The sequence below is a fragment of the Dromaius novaehollandiae genome, chromosome 3, assembly GCF_036370855.1.
Source record: "Dromaius novaehollandiae isolate bDroNov1 chromosome 3, bDroNov1.hap1, whole genome shotgun sequence".
Classification (NCBI taxonomy): domain Eukaryota; kingdom Metazoa; phylum Chordata; class Aves; order Casuariiformes; family Dromaiidae; genus Dromaius; species Dromaius novaehollandiae.
Genome location: NC_088100.1, coordinates 17,820,364 through 17,844,262, shown reverse-complemented (window position 1 = coordinate 17,844,262; position 23,899 = coordinate 17,820,364). Strand labels below are relative to the sequence as shown.

Here is a 23,899-nt window from a genome sequence, read left to right as displayed (position 1 = left end):
ATTATATAAAATCTATTTCTCTATAAACATGTATAAGGTATATAAATATATATTAATAAGTAGATACAGATCTTTTAAACTTATTTGAATGAATTTTTCATTTTTCTTGGCTGATAAACAATCAATAAAAAGATCAATATAATATTGAACTACGTTAAAACATTTTGGGGAGGATGACACCTCAAATTGCTGGTAATTAAGCAAGAACTACTTGCAGTAAGAATCTGCATAAGAGGCAAAAAAACAGGTATCTGCTAACAGGAATCTTTTCTCTTAAGGGTAGCCAGAATAAAAAGAAGCTTACAAAGATAGATATTAATTTCTGAGAGTTGACACCACTTTGAGCACCAACAATTGATAGCTTGCAAAAAGGCACAATAGGAGGGTTATAAAAAGTAAGTTTTAATGTTGGCTTGATACATTTAACATGCAATGAAAACAGCAAAAATACTAAATCAAGTTAACATCATGCAGTTAAAACAGTATAGAGGAGGAAGCTGGCATGAACTTCTGTTACGTAAGTTATATTTAACAAGAGATGAACGTTACTGTAAACTCAGCTTAAGGATTTTTTCATTTACTATATTAACATTTGCTGACCCCATTACATTTCTGATTTTTTTGAGTTCCCTAAAAATTTATTCTTCCTGAAGTAATAAATAACCTGATAATCTAGGAACACATTTAACATATTTTAACATGAAGTTAATGGCTTTTAAATAATATTCTAGAACAAAATGATGAATACTTCAATTGATGAAGCAAATGCAGTAAAAAAAAAAAAATCTCATAATCCGTATTTCTCTAAAAGCACACAATACTCTGGTGTTATGAAATGCAGTCATATTTCTCTTATACCAGCTGGAAGGTGAAGTATCAATACCACAGACAGCTTCTCTTTATTTTCATGTCAGAAGCTAATGCAGAATAAATTGGTAAAAAAACAAACAAACAAACAAACATCATTTTATGAGCAACTCATTTTAAGGAAAATTGCTTACCTGAAAAAAGAATCCTTTATGAATTTATTTATTTCTATTGACTTTGCTCAGATTGCTAGCAAGATTACACGGTAAAGCTAAGAATTCCTACCAGGCAATCAGTAGATGCAAGAAGTATTGATACCAGCAGATTTGGTTGGTTCCACTTATTTGCGGTAATTTTATTATACAACATGTTTCTCCAGAAACAAGATTTTTAAATACATAAGATGTGATGCCTTTACCAAGCCAAAAGGATGTTTAAAAACAGGAAAAATGTCTGCAACTTTGTCAATACAGCATATGAAGGCATGGACAGACCACAGGGAGCCAGCCTAGGCAAGGAAGTCTCATTTGTCTTTCTCACTTCCTGACTATCTGCGCAGCAGCATGCTTCCATACTTGATCAGCACATGGGGTAGTTCAAAATATCATCACCCTCCAGCTACTAGTTTACATTGCTGCGGTGCAAGTTACTACAACCACAGCAAGACTGGCAGCATGGAGCATGCAGATGTCCTCATCCACATCAATGGGTGAGAGTGGGTGGAGATGACACAGCTAACAGGAAGCGCTCATGGCCTGCTCTGCTCGCCAAGCTGACAGCAACCTCCAGCTGGTAGCATGTGACAAGAAGCTTGGTGTGGGAATGCCTTCATCTGCTCCAGCACCAGGTGGTGGTCCACAAGATACACAGAAAACAGCTAATTAGTGCTGGAACTGGTGAAAGCCATTTATCTGAAGTGTATCAGTTGACTCCATGATAATTCAGTGGGTTTCTTGTTTGTGTGTATGTGTGTGTGAAGGGGTAATTATTATCTTGCATTGAGACACACAGATTAAAAAAAAAAAAAAAAATCACACTCCTATTTAAGAGAATATGAAAACAATGACAACAGAATATTCAGTACCTTGAGCACTAAACTGATTAAAAATTAATCAAAAAATCAAGAACTCCTGAAACTTGTCACTTGTCTTTTTTGTTTTAATTCACATCTCTCTTGTAAGGTGCAATCAATTGGACTTTCATCTGTACGTATTTGGTCTCCTTTCCAATAATGGAATATAGAAAAAGAGAAATAAGCTGTATGGATTATTAGCCATAATGTAATGTGATGATGACATGGAAGTCTTGCTTTTATTATATCTTCACATAAAAAAAAAAAAAAAAAAAATCAAAAAACCAACACCAAAAAACCCCCCACCTCAAGTACTTCTCTACACAGATAAAAGTAGTAAAAGTTAAACTACAAGTGTTTTTCAACTTGTTATACACAAATGTTTTCTGCTTGCTGCAAGCAAACATTAAAATATAGAAGAATGAGAGCATTCATGAAAGTCTGCTGGAATTCCTAAGTCTCACCAGCTTATAAGACAAGACATGCAGTTCATTTTCACCAGGACTTTCTGTGCACAGTATATGCTTCAAAGGAAACAGTCATGAACTGCTTCATCTAAAGATGGACTTTTAACCACATAAAGCTTGCTAGGAAACTCCAATTTCATTTGCTTTGTCCACAAGATCCAAACCGGAAAACCATGGAGAAAACCTGCCTTAGAAAAAGTATTTAACTTTCTGAATATAGTGTTGACAGTACTGTTGATGCGTGAGCTCCAGATACAGCTCAGAAGTTACGCCTATAAATGAACAGGGCAAACCAAGCTTTTCATACAATGATTACATAAGCATTTGCACTGCAAAAAAATCATAGATCTTACATTTGGAGAGGGATCCGTTTGTTCATATTTTGTATCTTCCTTCCCATTTGCTTCAGACTGTTGCAGTTGATATGATCTGCCTTCAATGAAAGTAATATAGTCTTTGTAAGAGCATAACGGGCCTGCCAGGATACCCATGAAATTACAGTTGTAACTTAAATACTCCAGTAGACTTGGCATGCGTCTGTAATTCAAAGACAAGCAACTTGTGAGATGAAACGTGTACTTTTATACATTTCCACAGCAGGAAGAGTCATTCTTCATGTTATCATTTATTCTAATAATGTTATCCTAATCACCTATTCTATTCATCTAATCTTCTATCATTTATTCATTTGCAGTAAAAAACAAATGTAGAAATGCACTTAAATTGTGATTACAAAATACAAATAAAAACAGAAATATTTATCCCTGATGTGTACTGAGCTTTTTCAGACTGATCTTTTTGAACTAAGGTGACCTTCTCCTTGCCCAGCACCAAGCTAATATCCATTCTTACACATGCCTCTTCATTATAAAGGGTTTAAATGTCTGCAATATAAAATAGCATGACTGGATGGGGTTTTCCTCGTCCATTCAAATATTTGCAATACATTTCTCATGATAATCATGAAATTGCCATGTTTGCTAATGATTGTTATTGTCATTATAACTTATTGATGCAGGCAGAATTCTTAAATATTTATAAGTAAACTTAGATCATCCTGCAATAAATCTAAGTTTTAAAGACACTTGCTTATTCAGTTGTATCTCAAAATGATAAAAAGATATCACTGATTTTTTCTCAATCCACTATCCCCAAGTCCTAAAAATTCTTGTGTAATTAATAACAAAAATTGTTTAAGAGCAGAATATTCTACTTCCCTAATTTTTTTCCCACCCAACAAAAAATTGGCAAGGATGAAAAATTTTCAAAGTAATCTAAGTACAAATGCAAAAAATAATCTAGAGGATTTGTACATTGCTTACTGGTGTGACATACAAGGAATGGCATAAGCTAGGTGCTGACACATATATTGGTATAAACAGCAGGGTTTCAGGTGCAGGGGTGACCTGTGTGGGTGGAGGCCATAAACTGCCTTGTGTTGGTCACAGAGGAGTCCAGCCTGCTCTGAAATAGATGGGAACACCCCTTGCAAGCCAAAACTGCAAGCAGAGGAGCACACGGCGCCTCTGCTCAAACATGTTTAAAGAGCAGCAACAGTCACTAGGGGAGGAGAAAATGGACGAAACGTAATGACATTGCTGGGAACATGGCTGAAGATGTACTTGTGGGGTAAGTCTCCACGCCAGAGGAGGAACTGCCGACTACGACCACGGGTGACTCATGCCAGGGCAGGGGCATCCCTGACGAGCGCAGCCCATGGGCAACCCCACACTGGGGCAGGGGCACTCCCTGAGGGACCACGGGCAATCTGTGCTGGGGCAGAGGAAAACCAGCAGGCAGCATAAAGCGGTAGGAAAGCCATCACACAGACAATCCCAAACATCCTGCACCACCCATCACCTCAAAAGCATTGGGAGAGACCAAGTGTAACTCAGTGAAAACAAGAGAAGTTGAAAGTATGAAGGGGGAAGGAAAGGTGTTTGACTGAAGCTGAGCTAGGGGAAGGAGGAAGAAAGGTTTTTATCTAAGCATTTGCTTAACTGTTTATGTTTTCTCCCCCCCACCCCAAAACCAAATCAGTAATCAAAAGCTTGTGCTGACTGGCAATAAATTAATCAAAATTCCCTGAGTCAAGACTGTTTTGCCCATGATAACGTTATTTTCAAGACTCCTGAATAAAGGAAGACAGAGGTAAGCTAAATATTAAAAATGGAAATTAGACGAGCATGTTCCTTTGCTAATTACTTTATACATGTATTAAATGTTACCTAATCTCCTGATTTGGCATAGTTATTAATATGAATATAATGGATAGAACTTAGAATGTTTTTCTTAAATTATTTTAGTATAAAGCCTATTTCAATAGACATTTTCTGGAAGAACAGAGTAACTATTAAGTTACAAAATTGAAGCACATGGATCTGTTTTAGATCAGTTTGTGAACTCTCCATCTTGAATATGAACTGTAGCAATTCCTCAAAGCATTAATAAAACACAAAAAACAGCAGCTTCTCCTCATCCCCCAAATTAGACCAGACCTATACGACCTATGAAAGCCTACCTTACAGCCAAGCACCTCTGTGATGGAGTCAAATCTTCATTTTTTCGAAACATTCCTAGAGAAGAGAGGGAAAATAAAAAAACAAATTTAAGACCCCAACCATTAACTAGCAATTTCTTTGTTGAATGGAGTAACCCTCATGCTGCAATGAAATTTCTTATTTACTCAAAAAATTTCAGAGGTTTTGTGTGACATAACATTTTATGCTAGAATGGGGTCAAACAATTCTTACCGCTGATAAAATGAGAACCCTTTGATATCTGCAGATATATCCAGCAGTGCATACACATCAGGTTGTGTTGTTCAGGAAAGTTTTACGGAGGCTTGTAACATGTTCACAAATACATTTCCCCTATATTTAAGATTTCGGAGTCCACAGGTTTTAAAACCTTATTACCAATCCTGGAGATCAGATAAGCTTGAAACCCTATTCAACCTTACAGTAACCCAGGGATGTTACACTAGTCAGTACACATTTGATGTATAGTATGAGCACGGTCCAAGACAGACTTAAGCAATACAAAGCCGAAGGCAGATCTCACAAAAATCACTTTTGCGCTGCAGCCCTAAAGGTACTAAACAAGGTCCCATGAAGCAGCCAGGACAGCAGAGGACACTCAAGTCTTGTTTGGAAGCATTAACCAGGAGCCCTAACGCCTGCTAGCAGAAGGGGGCAGGCCAAGTCTAAGTTCAGCAGCAAGACTGGATTTACCCTCTTGCCATACACAGCACCTTTTGAAGGCTGGTAAGGCCACCCCTGAAAAACGGCTTTCAGAATTCATACCGCAGTAAAACAGAAAACGCAAAAAATATAACTTCCGACACTTCAAATAATTATAAAATACTCCAATTCAAGGGCAGGGGGTACATAACTCCTCTCAAACAGGGCTGGTTTATACCAGCCAGCAGTGCTGGCCAAGTGACAGCTTCAGTTACTTTTGCAGGCTCTCCGCTATGCGGATATCAGTGCATGCATGCATTCCATTCAGTTCACATTTGCAAGTTTTCTTTGCGATTCCAAGTGCTAGAAAATTTATTTTCATTAGCCTAGTTTCCTAATGAAAATTAAGCTTATGCAATCCTACTTTAATTAATTCTTCCTTCCTGACAGTTTCTAAATCCACCAGCCAATTCCCAACCAAGCTTGATGAAAGAGTAGAGGTAAAATAGATATGAAATTCTAATATGTTTTATGAAAATAGGTGACTGTATAGAAGGAAGAGATCCTACTAGCTGCTGCACTCAGGGAAAGGCTGGCTTCAAAGCCCACCTTTTGTTTGATGCCAGCAAATCCACAGAGGGGAACACTTGTATTTGCTCTAAACATAGGAGTTTGGATTAGAGCCTTTTTTTTTTTTTTAAGGTATCAAAACAAGTCAAGTTTGAGATAAAAGCCCATGGGGGACTGTGGTGGTGGTGGTGGGGCTTTATTTGATTCTGTGACTCATGGAAATAATAGCTATCTAAAGAGAAGATAATCTCTTGTCTTCATGTGACTCCAGGAACTCTGACCTATAGACACATATGACTTAAAAATTGCACTTTTAGTCTTCAAAGCTGAGACAATAAAGAGAGGTTAAGCAGCTTGATGTCTGTCTCTTCCAATAGGACCTGCAAAAACACCTTCTGACATTCCTGATCCTCCACAGGGGAAAGTCGCCCCCATCCACACACATTCAAGGGAAGGACAAAGACACTTTCTCTTCTTCATCATTACATTTTCTCACATGCTCCCTAGTACTACAGTAAAGACTTCCATGCTGACAATGGGACCGAAAAAGATGTGGGAGAAACTTTTTAAAATGGCTTTAACCTTTAAGGCTGTAAGTTTACAGGTCCCAGTTCTTCAAATTTAACACAAACTATAGCAGAAATTTAACACTGAAAGAGTCCTATATATGTAGATCCTACAAAACAAATAGTGTAGGGATGTAGCCTGTAGCGAACCTACAAACTCTTACAACATGTACAATGCCAACCAACCAGAGCAGGATCCCACTAGATGTGATATTCCACATGAATATTTTTCCCTTAAGTCAGAGGAAGCAGTGATCAAGGGTGTCCAAATGAACCTGCATAAAGCTAGACTAACCACTAAATAAAGGTAACTCTTAGTCAAATGAAAGAATCTATTGATGTGATGTAAAAGAGGATGAAGTGGGGAAATCAAAACAGAAATAGAGGAATCAAAGTACTGAAACGTGGTCTACACTTTTGGAGGACAGGGAGGAAAGAGAACAGGCATATTTAAAATGGATTCAAGACATATACACACATACGCAGAAGTGTCCTACAGCCTAGGTAACCTAGTGGGTAATACACCTGCTGTCTCAAATATACTGGACACAAATAAGCCTCCATGAATTTTTCATTTCCCCATCTCACTAAGACATCCCTCCAGCCACCCCAAAATCAAGCTTCTTATACAAGTGGCTTCCCCCACCCCACCCTATTTATTTATTTATTTTATGTCACCTCAGTGTCTTGAAGGCCCGTTCATCACTTTTGCATTGCACGCAAGAACAAGGAAACCACTGACCTCTGCTTGTCTCTCACTCTGAAAAACTTTCAGGAAGCTACTAACTTTTTAAATAGAAAATATTTATAGACAAATATGCTTTTCTACTAAAGCTCATCTCATGGAAGATGAATGAATATATATATATACATTCAGTATCATGAAGGCAGTGCATCTGCCCATGGGCAGAGGCACCTCATAAATCATAGCTGCTCCATAGCTACTAAATGGTAGAGATCAAGGAATGCCATTTCATTAGCATGCAGCTGCTAGGGAACTCAAAGTTTTCTGGCTTTTCTCTAGAGATCAGGAGAAAAGTTTTCTCCTGTCCTAAAAGCACAGAACAACTGCAATGGCAGCATCTTGGTTCCTACCAAATCACAAACTGGGAATTAGAGAAAATGCCTTCTATCAAATTTCTGTTGAAGAGATGAAATGACTTGGTCAACTCAGCAACTGTAACTCAGCTTTCTCATTCGTAAAGCAGGAAATTATTCTATATGCTTTACTCGGTAAAAGAATTCTGTAAATCACTAAAAATTTATCCCCCTCATTGGTCTAGATCATGAGGAAATGCTATTTTTTCATCCCTCCTCAGGAGACCATACCATATTGGTAACAAAGCCAGCACCTTTAGGTACATACCAATATCCTGCCATACAGCCTTCATAAAAGCACACTAAGTACTGATGTGCTCTCCCACTACATTTACCATTATATCATACCATTACCTCAGCGTTGTGGTTGATCTGCTTGAATATTTTCACCTTTACATCTGCATGAAAATTTGGAAGTTCAGTATCTCCCTAATAATTCTTAAATGTAAGGTTGTATCACATTAATAAAGCCTAAACATGGAGATTATATCTCAGGCTGTTGTATCTAGAGGAAATTTTAATTTGAGGTTGTGAAATGGATCACTGGCTGAACTCGGATGCATGCTGTTAGTAAAATATTTTAAGACCTAAAGAAGACAGACAGACAACAACAGTTTCAGTTGTTACTAGCATATTGGCAGCAACAAAAGCAAACAGACACAGATGCCAGCTCAGTATAATTACAAAAAGACTAGAAAAAGCAAGAAAAAAAAAAAGGCAGAAGTTTTGATATCCAGAGAGCAGAGCAAGGAAACACAGGTCCAAAACAACACTTGAAGACTTAGCAGTGGAGAAATGCAATGTAATTCCTTTAAAAACTAATGACATGTACTGTAATCAAAGCAATTCAGTAAGTGATACTGAAGCAATAATGAACATGCTGTCACTAACACAACAGGGAGTACTTTAAAAGAAATATAAAAATATAGATCAAAAAGCATTAAAAGCATTTCCTAGATTTTAGGAAAAAGGATCAAGTTACTAAAACAAAAAAAAATTGCAGGTTCACCGACTTATTTAAAGCCAAACACACAGCAACTGAACAGATGGATTAGAAAAGCACATTCTTGATTGAACAGCTGCAACTTTTTGCTGCAATACCAGCATTTATAAACTGGAACTGGGTCATGATGACCCAAAAATTTTAAAAGTATGTAGCTCAACATGCGCAAGCACACATCTCACCATCTCAGGAACTGGTCAATTCTCTGTTGCTCAAAGTTTCATGAGAGCAAACATGCAAATACACTTTTTAAAACACCTGATGATAAAAAAAGCTATTTAAAAATCAGAAAAGCACATCATTGCTTTATGAGACCTTTATTTTTATAGATATAATTACATTCTTAAATAAATGATCATCTCTCCCTACAGCAACAAAAAAATACCCAAACATTTAATTGCAAAAATAAGTCAGCCAAAACACTGTATGCTTTCTTTTTACCATAGGGTGACATCATGACAATCGGCAATTCAGCCTGATAATCCTGTTTTGTTTTTATAGATATTTGTTTAAAATAAATCTGAAATATCACATCTAATGTATAGAAACGCATGAGCTGTTCAACCCTTCAATATATCCACAGTTTCACACTTTAAGCAAGAATGGGCTGAAGTTGTCTGCATGCCTTTAGAAGGATTCAGTGGCTTTTTGCTGGACTTGAGAAGTATTTGACCTTGAGAAACGTAAAAGGAGCACAGTCAAGTCAACTGCAAACAAGGAGGAAGTGTTTATAACAGCTAGAACAAGAAACACTCTTGGAGACTTTTGACAGTACTACATTACTTGCGAACAGCTAACAAAGTCATTATTACTACCATAATAGCACATAGTATAGTTGGGATAGAACAGCTGAGCAGCTGCAAACCAGCAAGAAATTACTAACTTTTTTTTTTTTTTTAAATGTTGTCTAAAAAAATATCTGAAAGGTATGGTTCATTACCATGATTCAATGAGGCAGGTAGCAATACATAATCAAGACCATTGCAACTAAAAAGCTGTTTGCACATAAGTTTCCCCTACATTACTTTTGTTTCTTTTTCATTATCTCCTTCCTTCCTTCCCATTTTTCCATTTATTTTATTTATCCATTAAAATATCCTCCCGCTCAGGAGCTGTATGGGACTACATTTCCATCACTGGGGCATGCAGGGATAGGCTCTACCAGCCTGTTTGGAAATCTTCCAGTAACAATAGTACAATAGCAACATGAGGAAAACCAGCATAAGATAATTTGGTCATTGCCCTAATAGGCTGATATTGTAACAAAGTAAATGCAGAGAGACTTAAAAGTTGGTGTAACCTTACTATATTTGCCAATATATCATTCAAAGGAAAAGGCAGAGGTCTATAACCCTTTAAGTGCATATTCATTGTAATATTCACCTCTTTCTAGTTCTCACAGTAAATGCAATGCCTTAACAGATCTGCATCAATGTCTCATCTGCTGCTTTTCAAAATGGAAAGTGCCATGTACATTGGGAGGAAGTAATTAATAAGAAAAGGAAGCAGAGTTCCAGGGAAGCGCATTTAAAAATCAGCTACTAGAGGGATAGGAGATGGGTACACATGGGAACAGCAGAGTGCACTTTTTGTGTAAGAAACCACATGAGATAAGTCTCTGGAAAGCAAGACGCTGGCAGAAGGGAAGAGCATTATACCTCTGGCTTCTTATCTGTGTCTAACTATACTTTTCTGGACAAACCTAACAGTAATAAGAGAAATAATTTGGAAGAGCTACATTTCTTTGCTAGTAGATGAATATTACACTTCAGTGGATTTTTTTTTTTTCTTTCTTTTCTTTTAAGTTTTATGTAGTATTTAGTTAAATGGGAAAAAAAATAAAGTGAGCTTGGAAGAAGCTGGGAAATTTTTTTTCTCTTAAATATCAAGTCTCATGTTTCTCAGTTTTGCTGAATCTCCTGCAGAGATTTAAAAATATGTTATGAGCTCCAGAATTTTCATGGGGGTAAGAATGTAAAAATTTGAGGAGAGTCTATGTTTGAGATTCACTAAGCATTAGAGCTAAAAACAAGTTGCCAAAGAACACACAGATTAGTAAAATTAGATTTTGATATGGATCTTGCCTGAGAAGATCCCTGAGCTGATACAGAATTGCAGTAAACAAACGAGGCTCTGCATGGATGAGCAGGTTAGCAACAAGAAGGAGAACCCAATACACAACTCATTGCAGGATGCAAGAGTCAAGCAACAGCAACCCATCTCTTCCTCTCCCCAGCTTAATTTTAATACTTTATAACTATAATTGCAAAAACTTTTATAATCACACCATCTTCCAGCCAGCAGCACATTCCTTTTGCAAGTAAAATCCTCCATTTTTAGCCTTCCTAAACTATAACTGTAGGCATTTTTCCCTGCTTCTAAAATATCTGTAAGAGATCATTCCTTCTCCAAAAAAAACAAAAAAAAACACAACAAAATAGTTGCAAGTTTGGGGGAAAAGGCACTTCAAAAGAGAAAAGAGAGAATCAAAAAATTCCTTTTCTTCCTTGACTCTGTCATTGGCCTCATGTGTTACGTAAATAAGTCTAAATCTTGCCATAAAGAATGAATATGGACACACGCAGCCTCCGAACCATGCAAAAACATTTCTGCCTTTAAAACATACATGTGTGGTGCCAAAGATAACTAACAAGAAACAAAGCAAGTCTTAACCTAGTGACTATTTGTTTCTGGCAACGCTCAAGTAACAAAAAAAAAAACAAAGGCAAGAACTATCACGGGCCTAAGAAGGATAATTTCAAAAATAAATGAGAAAACACCATAGGCAGGGTTAAACTTGTGATTCATGCAACATTTTGAAGAAAGGTTAGTGTTATATACCAAGTTTAAATGATTTCTATACAATTTGCATACAACAGTTCTGCTCCTAAAGAAACAAACAATAAGTGCACAAGGTTATAACAATTATAGGGATGGTCATTACTTATTTACAGGATTCTGTACTAGTGTTCAGCTGGGAATCAAACACATCTACACAAACAGCAGACAGACTTGTTACTGTGGTATGTGTTGCCTTCACGGCTATATCCAGTTCTCCCCAGGACTTGCAGATTTAATATTGAAACCAGGCTGAACACAATGAATAAGCTGCCAGAAAAAGGTACAGAAGATTTGCCTTTACCACCAGTTAACCTAACTACAACTGGTCTTGTTGTCTACCAAGATTTCCCAGCAGACCAACAGCTGTCTTTGAGCTTTTCATTTTCACTGCTTGTCTTTGGAAATAATGGCAAAAATTTAGGGAGAAAAAAAACCCAGGAAGTAGGTAGTGACTACTATAGCAAAGCTAATGCAACTCGAGGCTCTTGAGTGCCATTAATCCCTTAAATATAGGGATTTTCATCATTCTTTGCCACTCCCCCTCCCCCCCATCAGCAGATTTTTTTAAAGTACTTCCCAGTGGAAGCATGGACTCTTGTACAGTGAACAAAAGCCCACTGACAGCAGCTTTGGTTTTGTTAATTACTCTTGATTGACAGTGAGCTCTGAATTTGAAGTTATTTGGCTAATTCAGGATCGACACCCCAGCCCAAGAAATGTCAGTGAAGGACGCTGGTCTTTCGATTTTTGTCAAAAGATTTTTCAGAGCTTATATAGCGACTGAACTACCTCTCTTGGTAGTTCCAAGATCCATTAGCAAGCATCAAAAGAATCAACAACTGAGACACAAAAGTATATTCTCTCCCCCCCCCCCCCAAAAAAAGACTGGACTTAAGTACCTTGGTGTATTTACTCATGGCTAACCTTCCTTAAATTTATTCCATTTAGAAAATTAAATGGAAAATTAAGGATATTTTGAAGTCTTACCATCGTGAATCTCAAATGCCAAACTAGTGATCTTCTGTGTAATTATCATCATTGGACTGTTACAAGAGAGGAAAAAAAGATAAAGAATAGTTTAGAAAAAAGTCCAGGATTTTCTTTCACATATAAATATCAGGAAAAGTTTATACTAATAGTTCAGGTTAACAATACTCTCACCTGGAAGATCTTCAATGCAAGTACAAAGTGATCCATTTTTAGAGCTCAAATTATAAATTTTGATAGAGTCAAAGTAATTTATTCCTTAGTTATAGTATTTGATAAACTATGCCTTATATTGCTGCACTGGGTCCCACAAACACAGCCAAAGTGTTCCATGCTTATTTTCTCTTAACATAGTTTATTTATTTTACAGTGGGCAGAGTACAGGACAAAGAGCACTAAGCAACTGTATGCACTATAAACTACCAACAGCAGCAGTAAGCAACAGACAATAAATACAAAGTTCAATAGTGACATAATTTATCCAAATACACAGACATTTCCACTTTTCTTTTTTTAAACTAACACCTGGTCCTACATTCATTTTTTCACCTAGAATTATTATTATAATGGAATTCAGTTTGTGGTGAACTTGGTCCACTTGGATCAGATCTTGAACTGTCAAAGAAATATTCTTTAGCAGCTGAGAGAGTTCGCTTTAACTGCTGTGGAGGTCAAAACCTTTACTAAGAGACTGGTACCATCTTTATGGTATCTAAGAGTTTTCGACTGAAGTAAATCTCAGCTTTCCCAACCACTAACAAGGTGGAGGGGAAAATGCTTAAAGCAGGCAATGAGAATTTAGAAACTACACGTTGAAATCAGTTTTTTTTAAAAGTATATTGGGGAGTTATTTGTTTAGTAGTATCTGAGCTAGGGACAAAAATCAATCGTATTATAGGATGGACACAATTTTGTCCAAGTCTTTTTACAGCACTTGGTATTTTTAATCACATTTTGAAGTTGATTTAAGTTGGCATAGAAAAGCAAATCAAAGAGCCATCAAGTATTCCTTTACCGGCAGGGCTATGCCAGCTTTTTGCCAGAGAATGTTGTCTGTCACATTATATTTTTTTTTAAGATTACGGTTATTTCAAAGCCCAGTATATTTACAGTCCTCGGCAGGAGTTCTCCAAATGCCCCCAAATCCAATATCAAGGCTAGAGTGACAGGTAAGGGTATGGAAGAAAACTTAATCAGAACGTACAGCCTGGAAAATCCCTTGCATCTCTTTCCAGCAGTTAAGCTGAAGACCTCCCTGGTGCTGGCTGAAGATCCCTAACTGGTTCTGAACTTAAGTTTTCCTCTGCAAGTGGACCTGTGACAGCACAAATCCCCACTGGTGGAAGGAGGGAGTTCAGCAGGGGCTCAGTCATACCTTAGCTAATTCTAGCCAATACATCTACCATTGTTCTTATAGCAAACCCTGATATTTTTTTCTCCTGAATTAGCTATTCTAGTATTTTAAGAGATTTGGCTGAGACACAGGTCTCAAGACTAGAAGAGGCAGGGTCCTTCCTGGAACAGGGGACTATGTGGCAGGACGTTAATGATCCCTTTTCCATGCTGGCAGCAAGGCAAAGGAAGGGGCAGAAGGCTCACAGACAGCAGGATCTGCCTGTCCTGAAGCCTGGACCACAGAGCTCTGCACAGGCAGCAGCACCTCCGGCACAGTCTTCTCAGTTTTCTCTGCTGTCAGTGCATTGCTACCATGCTTCACATTTCCTCCGGAGACTCCCTGAGTTTGGACAGACATGACACATCCTAGGAGGAACATCTGGGTAAACAGAGAAACTCCAAGATCTTTCTAGGCTACGCACTATCTAGGGAATATGAGCCAGTATCTTCAGTACCAAGGAAGAATTTGTTGATGCTTGGGGTTCAACAGCGGGTTGGGCTTACTTTCTCCCCTGGAGCTAGGAGTGAAGCTGAGTGACAGAAAATAGCCTTCTTGGATTCAATCTGCAGCATGTCTTTTCTCCTCCTGTGTTGGAAGTAATCTGTTTCAGGCCTCAAGGTAGCAGATGCAGTATATGCTAGAGATTTATCCTTTCCCAATGCATACAGCCAGCTCCCAAACCATTGTGCGAATGGATAGTTTAAATCGGACAGCTCAAACGGACAATCAGAGGGTCAGATCGAGGCTTTAGAGCATTTACAGCATCCATCTAGAGCACAGACCTCATGGATCTTTTGGAATGTGTAGACCTGGCAGAGATCTGTGAGCAAACACCCAGCTAACAGAGCCATGAAGAAAGCTTGTACCTGAACTCAGTACGTTTGAACAACAGTGTGCTTGACCCATTATTAACAGCTCAACCACAGCACCAAACAAATGCAATTATACTGCTTCCAGAATTGGCTCAGATCTTTGACCATTGGAAGATCATACACTTGGGCCCTAAAGTGGGCTGAAAGGACAGCATTTGGATTTCTCACTCATATAATCATGAGATTCAATTTAATTCAACATTACTACAATCAACTTTAAGCATCATGTCTATGCTATAGCAAGGTATGAGCTCTGATAATCAGTGGAGATCTAGTCAGTACAGCATCTGGAAAGGGATCCAGCTCATGCTAATGTAGATACTTAGTGGCTGGTCAACCAAAATGCTGTCAAGGCTCTGTCTACATTGATTTGACCTCCACTGACTATAACTGGGACTTAAACATCTGCTTTAACATAGACACCAAGCTGTAGACACAAATTTAGTTGAGTCTCATCTCCCGAGACATCTTTCTAATAATGACAGAAAAGAAGTACCTAAACACTCGGCTTCAGTACTTACCCTTTAGGCTTTGGCTTATAAGTTAGTCTGTGCTAGATGTCCGTTACCAACAAAGACTGGGACAAGGCTAACTAAAATACACTACTGTACAACACAGGTAACATTCAATTACAAAGACCAATGCCATTCAGAGTGTTCTTGAAAAATATTTAATGCATTTTAAACAGACTTGCAATTATCCCCCCTCCCTTTTCCTCAAATACACAATTTCCTTTTAAATCAACAAACCCACTATCAACAGGATACTCGTCTACAGAAAGTGTTGCGCTTTGCTTTTCTCTATCAGCAGCACAGAGAAGAATCGCCAGTATGCTGTATTTTTACTTCACCTATTTTATTGTATTTTGCTGGCGTATAACTCTACACCAGTATTAGGTTAAGTTAATTATATACAGTGACAGCACATAGACATAACTTTGTATTTCCAAGGACTGTGTCACTACTCCACCATACAAGTGACTGTCTCCTTAGCTTTCCCTTTCTGAAACATCTAACATAAGATTAAAAAAAGAAAATGCTAAAAGCTAAACTCCATAAAACATTTAGATTTTCCTCACATAGTGGTATCAGACTGTGGCAGACATGCAAGTACGTCAGATGCAGTTCAGGTTCCATCATGTAGTCATGGGTGCTAACTGGAATTTTAGGGGAAAGAGCCAAAGCCAGAACTCCCCATGGCCACAAATCCTTTACACCCTTCAGACAGGAATGTGAGGAAGCAGATAATGCAGCTGTGCATTCTGACAGACATAACTGTTTACAAAATTCTCCATTCGCATGCTTAAGGTATGTGTACATCTATATTTGTACCTATACCAAATACATACAAGAGAAAGCCTAGCTTCCTCTTAAAGTTTATAACAGGTTGACATTTAATACAGAAAAACAATAATAGACACAGTATCACCTAGAAGAACAAGGTGAAAAGCATAAGATTGTTTTTTATTCTTACCCAGAAAAGTCAGCAGAATACTGTCCATAATCAAAAATATAGACTCTAGTAATTTGGCACACAGTGAGGTAACCCAAAGCAAAAACAAAGCAATACCTGAAAGAAAGAGGAGAAAAAAATTGCTTTTCAATTAAAAGCCATTAACATTTTCTCCACCGAGTAAACTGTTGTTTTAAGAAAATTTTAGTTCTCATCTATTTCCAATAACTGTTTTATAATTTGAGTTTGTAAATATACCTTCACCCTGAACTTCGCTTTTATTAAAGTGTACAGAACTTAGAAATTCTATTGTCACTATTCATAGTATGTATTCATACAAATAAAGAGAATTTATAATTTCAAGTGCTACTGTGGAAAAAAACAGAAGTCCTATGAAAAGAGAATGAATCTGTTGCACTTTTAGTTCAAAGTTAATTTTTGTCTATGAGTGCACAAATTAGCCAAATTATACATTGAATGTCTTCTCCATTGAATGTATGGATTCCATACATTCCAAATTCGGCACCGCAAATCCCACTGCAGCTGTTTTCAGGGGGGACTGGAAAAGGCAATTAGTTTTCTAATACACACATTAGAACATTTCTGAATGAAAAATGAACAGCATACCTTTATGCTTCTTGTTAAAGCTGAGCCTCAGAAAACATACAGAAAGTACAGATAAAAATAACCTCACAGGAATAAGTCTCATTTCATATATCTTTTTTCTAGTTCATTTTTTCCCCTCCTTAATAAGAAGTACAATAGAATACCAGTGTGAATTTTGTCAAAATACCCCCCAAAATCTGCTAGATCATTTGCTGTCAAGAAGGATGATAAATGCCAGAAGGAACTGGTATTTTAACTAACCCTTTAAAACATTCAGAACCCACATGGGGGGGTTGGGGGAATCAGAATTAGAACAGTACTTAGATGAAATACTGAGCAACACTAAAGGAAGAGCTCAGAGCATCCTTTTCCTTTGTTTTCCAAGCAAGCATTTTTGTTAAAAGTATTTACATAATGAATTCTAAAATTTTAGAAGTTATTCTCCAATCGGAAAGTAGTAACTATTTTTGTTACATAGAACACTTGCAGTTTAACCTTAAATAATGAAGAATTGTGCTCAAGGTAAACTACTTAATGTTTTAAAACTTTCAACCTTCAAATGACAGAACCATTTTTCATCTTATATAACATATATTGGTAGCTACATTAAACCACTTTATTTAAAAACTGAATGCTTTAGGGCACCTCATTTGGCAATAAATTGTTTATTTTCTGTTTTCATAAATATAAATAATCCAGAAGCAATACTATATTGGATATCTAATTCGTACATAAATGTTTATAAGATTCCAACAAAACTATAAAATAATTGGGTCATTACTGAATTATTTCAGCAAGAAAAATAGATATCTTAAGACAAGTAAGCAATATGTAGTAGGCTGCAGATATCAGGAGTATGGTATACCATAGAACCATGTTAGAAAAGTCTGGAATTATATCTTTCCCCAGATGATATAAGAAAAACTTCCAAAAACCATCCACATTCATATATGAATGATTGCTATTTGAATTTGCCCATTCTGAAAACCGTCCCATTCTTTCATTCACTAGAACACCAATATGATTTTCAGCTTTACCAGCCTCTTGATTTTCACAGTAACTCCAGATTAAAAATAACTGCTTACATATTACCTACCTACCTCCATCCATCCAAAAAAGCCAAGAACAATTAAAATACTGTATTTTTCTTTAAGAGGGTCTCTTATTTTTCCACTGGCAAGAGAATGTATTTATAGTAGACAGTCTATTCACAGTACATTGCAATAGGTCTAAAAATAAAGAGAATTACACCTACTACTACAACAGCTTTCATAACTAATAATACCATCCACAGCAGGAACACATATTTTGTCAGGACAAGAAACATACTTTATACATTAGTGGATTAGGTATACACCATCACATAAAAGAAAACAGACACTAGTTTCTACCTTATGCAGTTCAGTTTGCAATAGAGTTGCACTAAATTTTTAACATTTTATGAAGACTTCCTCTTGCAAGCAGAAAAAAGTAGTTTTCCACATCTGAAAGTTTTTTTTTAAAAAAAAGACATATATCCTAAAAGTAGTAAAGCACTGGAAAGAAAGGCGCTTTAGCCCCTTTCTATGCATTCATTATGATGCCTTTCTATGGCATTATGTGAACATTCAACTGAAAACTCCTGTCTCACTGAAGAAATGCGTCATTATTCTAAATTTCTTCTAAGGCCTCACGTTCAGCTTCAAGCACATTCACTGCGTCTCCTCACTGCCCGCCTGCCAAACGCTGCACTTGAGAAGCGGGCAGTTTCCTCGGGAGCATTCCCACAGTTATACTCCAAGCACTGAAGTGCTTCAGAAAAGCCACCTTTCTTCTTTAAGATGAATTTTAGTGATAGTCAATGCTACCCCAGTTCTATGGATAGGAAATTAAGATAGAGTGAGATTAAAATTAATGCAGCTCTGAACGCCAAACTTGACACACACAAGGTCAATTCTTGGGCAAACTTGGCTTTTTTAAAGGTTAACACGAAGGAGGTCACCAGTGCGTTTCAGTCACACACGCAAGTGTCCCGCACTTCTGCAGACCCACCCCCACCTGTTTCATGAGGGATGCCCACAAATGGGCAGACTGTATTTGCACCTAATACGAGTAGTTTAAACCAATTTGTACTGTATGTCTCCCCTTAGGAAGGCAGACTGAGGCAGTGGTGCTACTCAATTATGTTGAAGTATAAAATGTGTAGGACAGTTTTAAGGGTATTACTTCACTTGCAGGGTCCCATGGTTTTCCTTAAAAGCCTTGCAACTTCACCAGCAAATGAGGTGTGTCCAGCGCCAACAGCACTGCCCGTTCTCCAACCTTGATCAACTTCCAGATTGCTATTCCTTGCAATCATTGTATAATCCAGTCATAACTCAGCATTTATATACATAGACTAGAGTCGGCACTAAGGCAGCCCAAATTACAACATTTCCCAACTTTGGGAAGACTCTCTTGTCTTCATACCTTGACAGTTCTTCAAGAAAGAAAATTCTTAAAAGTGAACCAGGAAAATAAAATTCCACTATATAAATAATTCCAATTACTACTTTGTTTTTATAAGGTCTTACAAGTTTATGCTGACAAAGTTTTAACAAAAAGTAAGTCCTAGAGACCAAGCAGTGACACTTTTCGCTTGAAACAGAAAGTTCACCTCAGAAAGCTGCAAGTTGACTTTAAAACATTCTGACTAGACAAGTCTAATAATAGCGTTTTGATGTCAGAATCTATTAAAGCAATAATAATTGATATAATTATTGCTCTCCATATGTCTCAGTCCTCCACAAGAATTTATAAATTGATGTTCACATCCAAAGCACATCTCCCATGTTAGCAGGGATGAAGACGACAGTAGAGCACACGTTGTGGGCACCTCTGCTGCGTGTCAACAGCTCCATGTAATAGCACACAGCAAAAGATAATGTAGACCGTTCCCACGTGTGAGGCCACAACCAGGTATCACAACTACATTTGAAGAGTCTTTCAGATTTATTTTATTGCTTCGGCACTGCAAGTTTGAACATACCATGTAATTGAATGGTAACATCTTCAGTAATAACTTAAAGATCAACACACCCCCTCATAAATAAAGATGCAATGTTTGATGTTGTTTTAAGTGAAAGCTATCGTTTCAAAATCACACTTGCTTTATGTGCGAGTGAGAAATACACCTTGCTAACATGACAAAGCTGACATTACCAAGTCAAAGCTTGGTGTTCAAACCTAAGTAGGATTGTTTTATGTTGCCAGATCAATAAGTCCATGTCAAGTGGCAGAACAGTATTATGCTCTTTGCAAAGAAATAACAAACACTAAGGTCTACCTGAAATGGCTTGCAAGAAAACTAGAATTGTTTCTTGACTGAGATATAGTCATGTCAATAAAATAAATCACAAGAAACATATGGCAAGTCTTAAGAAATAAATGGCCAGGGTAAGTATAGCTAACTTCCTAAGATCATCTTAGCCACAGTTGTTGGGGAAAATTAAAATCAGCATCAGGTCAGGGTAGGAGAACCACTGCAGTATTTCATATTAGGTGGTATTTTCAGAAACAATAGATGGACATAGACACTTACGGTCCTTTTTAAAAAAAGGACCACATTTGAAAAATCCTACAGAACTTTTGTTTTCAGTTCCCTTCCGCATTCTGAAGATCTCCCCAACCCTATAATATGTAAGTTACTATCATTTTAAGAGGATTTTACCTGACAATTAACTTTTGATTATTTCTAAAGTTAAATGTATTGGGCATCTTATCCCACCAGTGAAAAACTTTCAATTTCCAGGTAGCAAAAGGAGGTTGCCATTTTCCAAAATAATGACAATTTTTCTTCATCACTATAAAATACAAAGCTACACAGTTTGTTTATAAAGAATTTTAAAAAAAGTTATAGTAAGAAAATTCCTTCATTTCCCCCCAAATAGGTAAGAAAATGGCAATAACATTGTTTTCTTGCCTGTCTCCCAGAAAGAGGAAGAAAGAAGCTATTTTACATGCTACTTGGGAATGTAAACACAAGTTTACCTTAACCTTCACAGGAAGTCCTACCACGATGTAAAAACCTTGCTAGAACCATTTACAATGAATCACACTGTCCCTATAGAAAAAAAGGAGGAAAATAAGACCAAGTTCACAAGTTCTCCAAGCACTCGTGAAGGGATATACAGATACACAAGGTACTCCTCCATACAATGAGCCTCATTAACAGATATGTGGTGTACATCCCTCAGTAATCCAAAAAGCCACAGGTCTCCGTTCTAGAGCTTATTGGCCAAAAGCTCCCTGTTTTCTCTCCCTTTGTTTCATCTGGGATCAACCTTCATCACATTCACTTTCAAGTTTTTCTAAATAAGGTAGACAGTGAAAACAAAGGGATACAACTCACGAGCAAAACCAAATTTAATATTGATGATATTTTGGCAGCTATCCAATCCCCACCAAATGAGAATATCTGAAAAACAGCCCAGTCTGCCAGGGGTTCGCAAGCAGGCCAGTAATGGTTAATTATACCAAAAAGCACCAGACCTGGGTGCTAAGTAACAGCACGCACACATGATCATCTCGCAAGAGCAAAAGGCAGAGCAAGTATTGCAGCTTCTGTGCCACAACTAGTAGAAAAAACGTTTTAGGATTATTCAGTCCTTTCAACACAACACTAGATGACACCTCATGGGAGAAGAGCTGGAGCTTTCCCAAACAGCTTTAAAAGAGAAACAGCATCATTTGCCAGGACCCTCGAGCGCCTCGCCTTTAGGAGAGCCAGAAAGGTCAGATCCGGCAGCTGCCATCCCTCCCATCACCCGTGTCCAAATCAAAAGCTAACTCTGTTTTGAAAGTCCTGTCCAAAATAGTAACAGCAACAAAAAGCACGTATCCCTTCTGGCTTTCACACTTATCCAAGGCACAGCATTTCTCAGGTTCGGGCGTTAGCTGACCAAACCGTCAGCCATCTGGGCGCTTTCAGATATCCTTTGAAATAGACGGTAGTCCTCGTGACCCGCACGGTGGGATTTCTTGCCACATCCATTAGCTAGCCACACTGAAGCAATAATGTAGAAGTGGAAAAATCCCTCGAAACAGACTTTCTGATGAGATTCCAGGTTCCATGTAACAATTGCTCTAAAACAGAAGCTCTCTTGACACTGAGCACAAACTTACTGCAATATTACATTGGAGAGTTGTAAATGGTGAATGTAACCATCTTGTTATTACCTCAAACACCAAGTCTAACCTGCACACAATTTGGAAAAATTTCAAAGACATTTTAACTAATGACAGAAACGCAGCAACTCACACACAACCCATACAATGCTTTTTATCTTCCAAGTACATCTGTGCACATTAGCCATACAACATCATGTCCCTTTAAATGAAAAATCTCATTAAACCAGACAGAGCACAGCAACATTTTTCTGCCCGAAGACTTAAAAGGTTTAGAACCCGCACATTCGTGGTGCAACTTGCTGATCATTTTAAATCTCATGCAAGTCCAGCTTTACATTAAAAGATTAAAAGCAGATCTGAAAATGCTTTGCAGACTTCCTAAACTAAGTCACTTCCTCTCACTCTATGTTTCTCTGATGTTCAGAAATGAGAAAATGCATTCCCACCCTTTTCAAAGACTTTCAAAGACTTAAAAAATACCCCCAAGATCAGGAAAATGAGTAAAGTTTTGCAGAGCTAAACTCTGTGAAGTTTTACCCAACTACAACAAAAATAAATTATAGGTTGTAAACAAAAGCAACATTTTTACTCAAGGCTCAACTTTCTCCCTCACTACAAAAGCAGTTAGTTTCAAAAGCCAGTGTTAGCCTTCCACCTATACCCGCTAAGTGAATCAAGTTCTCATCACCAGAGCCACAGAATTAATTCTGATTAGACAAGAATGACCAGAAGCAAGTCACAATATTGTGATTATTACAAATAACTAAGACAAATCAGCAGGTAATGAGCATACAGTTAACAGACACAACAACACTCACTAAGAATATATCTGGGACTAATCATAAGATCTTTGTCAAAATGACCTTACTTTATTTGTCAACAGAGTCAGCTAAAATAAAGTCAGTCATGTCTGGGTGACATTGCAATAACAAAGTACCAGAGAGAAAAACACAGATTATCTGATAAAACAGAAGTCAGGCATATCTAAGTAAGTTGCAAAAAAATCAACATAAGTTGGTTATAAGCAAACAAGACAGAATATCCTATTAGACTAGAGGTCTTTTCTTGTATAAGTCAGATATATTATATTTTAATTCATTATTATTGTGAACTTCCTAGAGCACCAAAAATAATGACATTTAATAGGTTCTGTTTATATCATTCTTTTAAGAACAAATCTATCAAATAAACTAATCACACTTAAAAAAATGTTCTAATATAGGTATATTGTAGCTATGTTATACAATACATATATTAAATTAGCCTCCAAGTAGTACTTCACAAAAGGTGCTAATCAAAAAAACTTAATTCTATAAAAAATAGAAATGCAAAATAATGTCTCTTTAGCAAAAACATACATTGCCCTATAACATTTTTTCTCATCTAATCATTCTGTTAGTTGAGCAACATTAAACACATATTTTGGATTTTTTATACTCTACATATATTCTTACCAAAAAGGCTCCAAACCTTTCACATGGCATGAATTTTCTTTTAGCTTCCAAACATCTCGGAATTCAATATATACTTTCCATTTCACTTTCATTTTCTGTTATTAAATTACTGGAGTAGCTACATTAAATAGACTTCTAAAGTATCATTTCTGCCATTGCAGAAGGCTTTATAAATCTCATTCCCGTAATATCCCCTTTTGAATGCTGGCACTATGGCAGTACAGCCGACAGAACAGATCACTGGCGTTGCTCATCTATTTCAGCGCAAAGGGGTCCCACTTTGTTCAAACAGCTGAGAAGGATAACAAACATTTGGGGGTCAGTAATACCTCAAACTGCAACAATTGTTTCTACAGGTAAAGCTTTTTTATCCAACAT

The 23,899-nt window shown here is 37.2% G+C and overlaps 1 protein-coding gene across 3 annotated transcripts in view; it reads right to left on the bottom strand.

Moving 5' to 3' along the window:
• Window positions 1–23,899, bottom strand: part of MBOAT2 (membrane bound O-acyltransferase domain containing 2) — a 98,274-nt gene that overhangs the window by 23,347 nt on the left and 51,028 nt on the right. For all 3 annotated transcript variants that reach the window (XM_064508487.1, XM_064508488.1, XM_064508486.1), the window contains 4 exons: window positions 16,335–16,430; window positions 12,594–12,649; window positions 4,868–4,922; window positions 2,700–2,883 (listed from right to left, as the gene is read on the bottom strand). In XM_064508487.1, coding sequence (XP_064364557.1) covers window positions 2,700–2,883; window positions 4,868–4,922; window positions 12,594–12,649; window positions 16,335–16,430 — 391 coding nt within the window. The remainder of the gene's footprint in view (window positions 1–2,699; window positions 2,884–4,867; window positions 4,923–12,593; window positions 12,650–16,334; window positions 16,431–23,899) is intronic.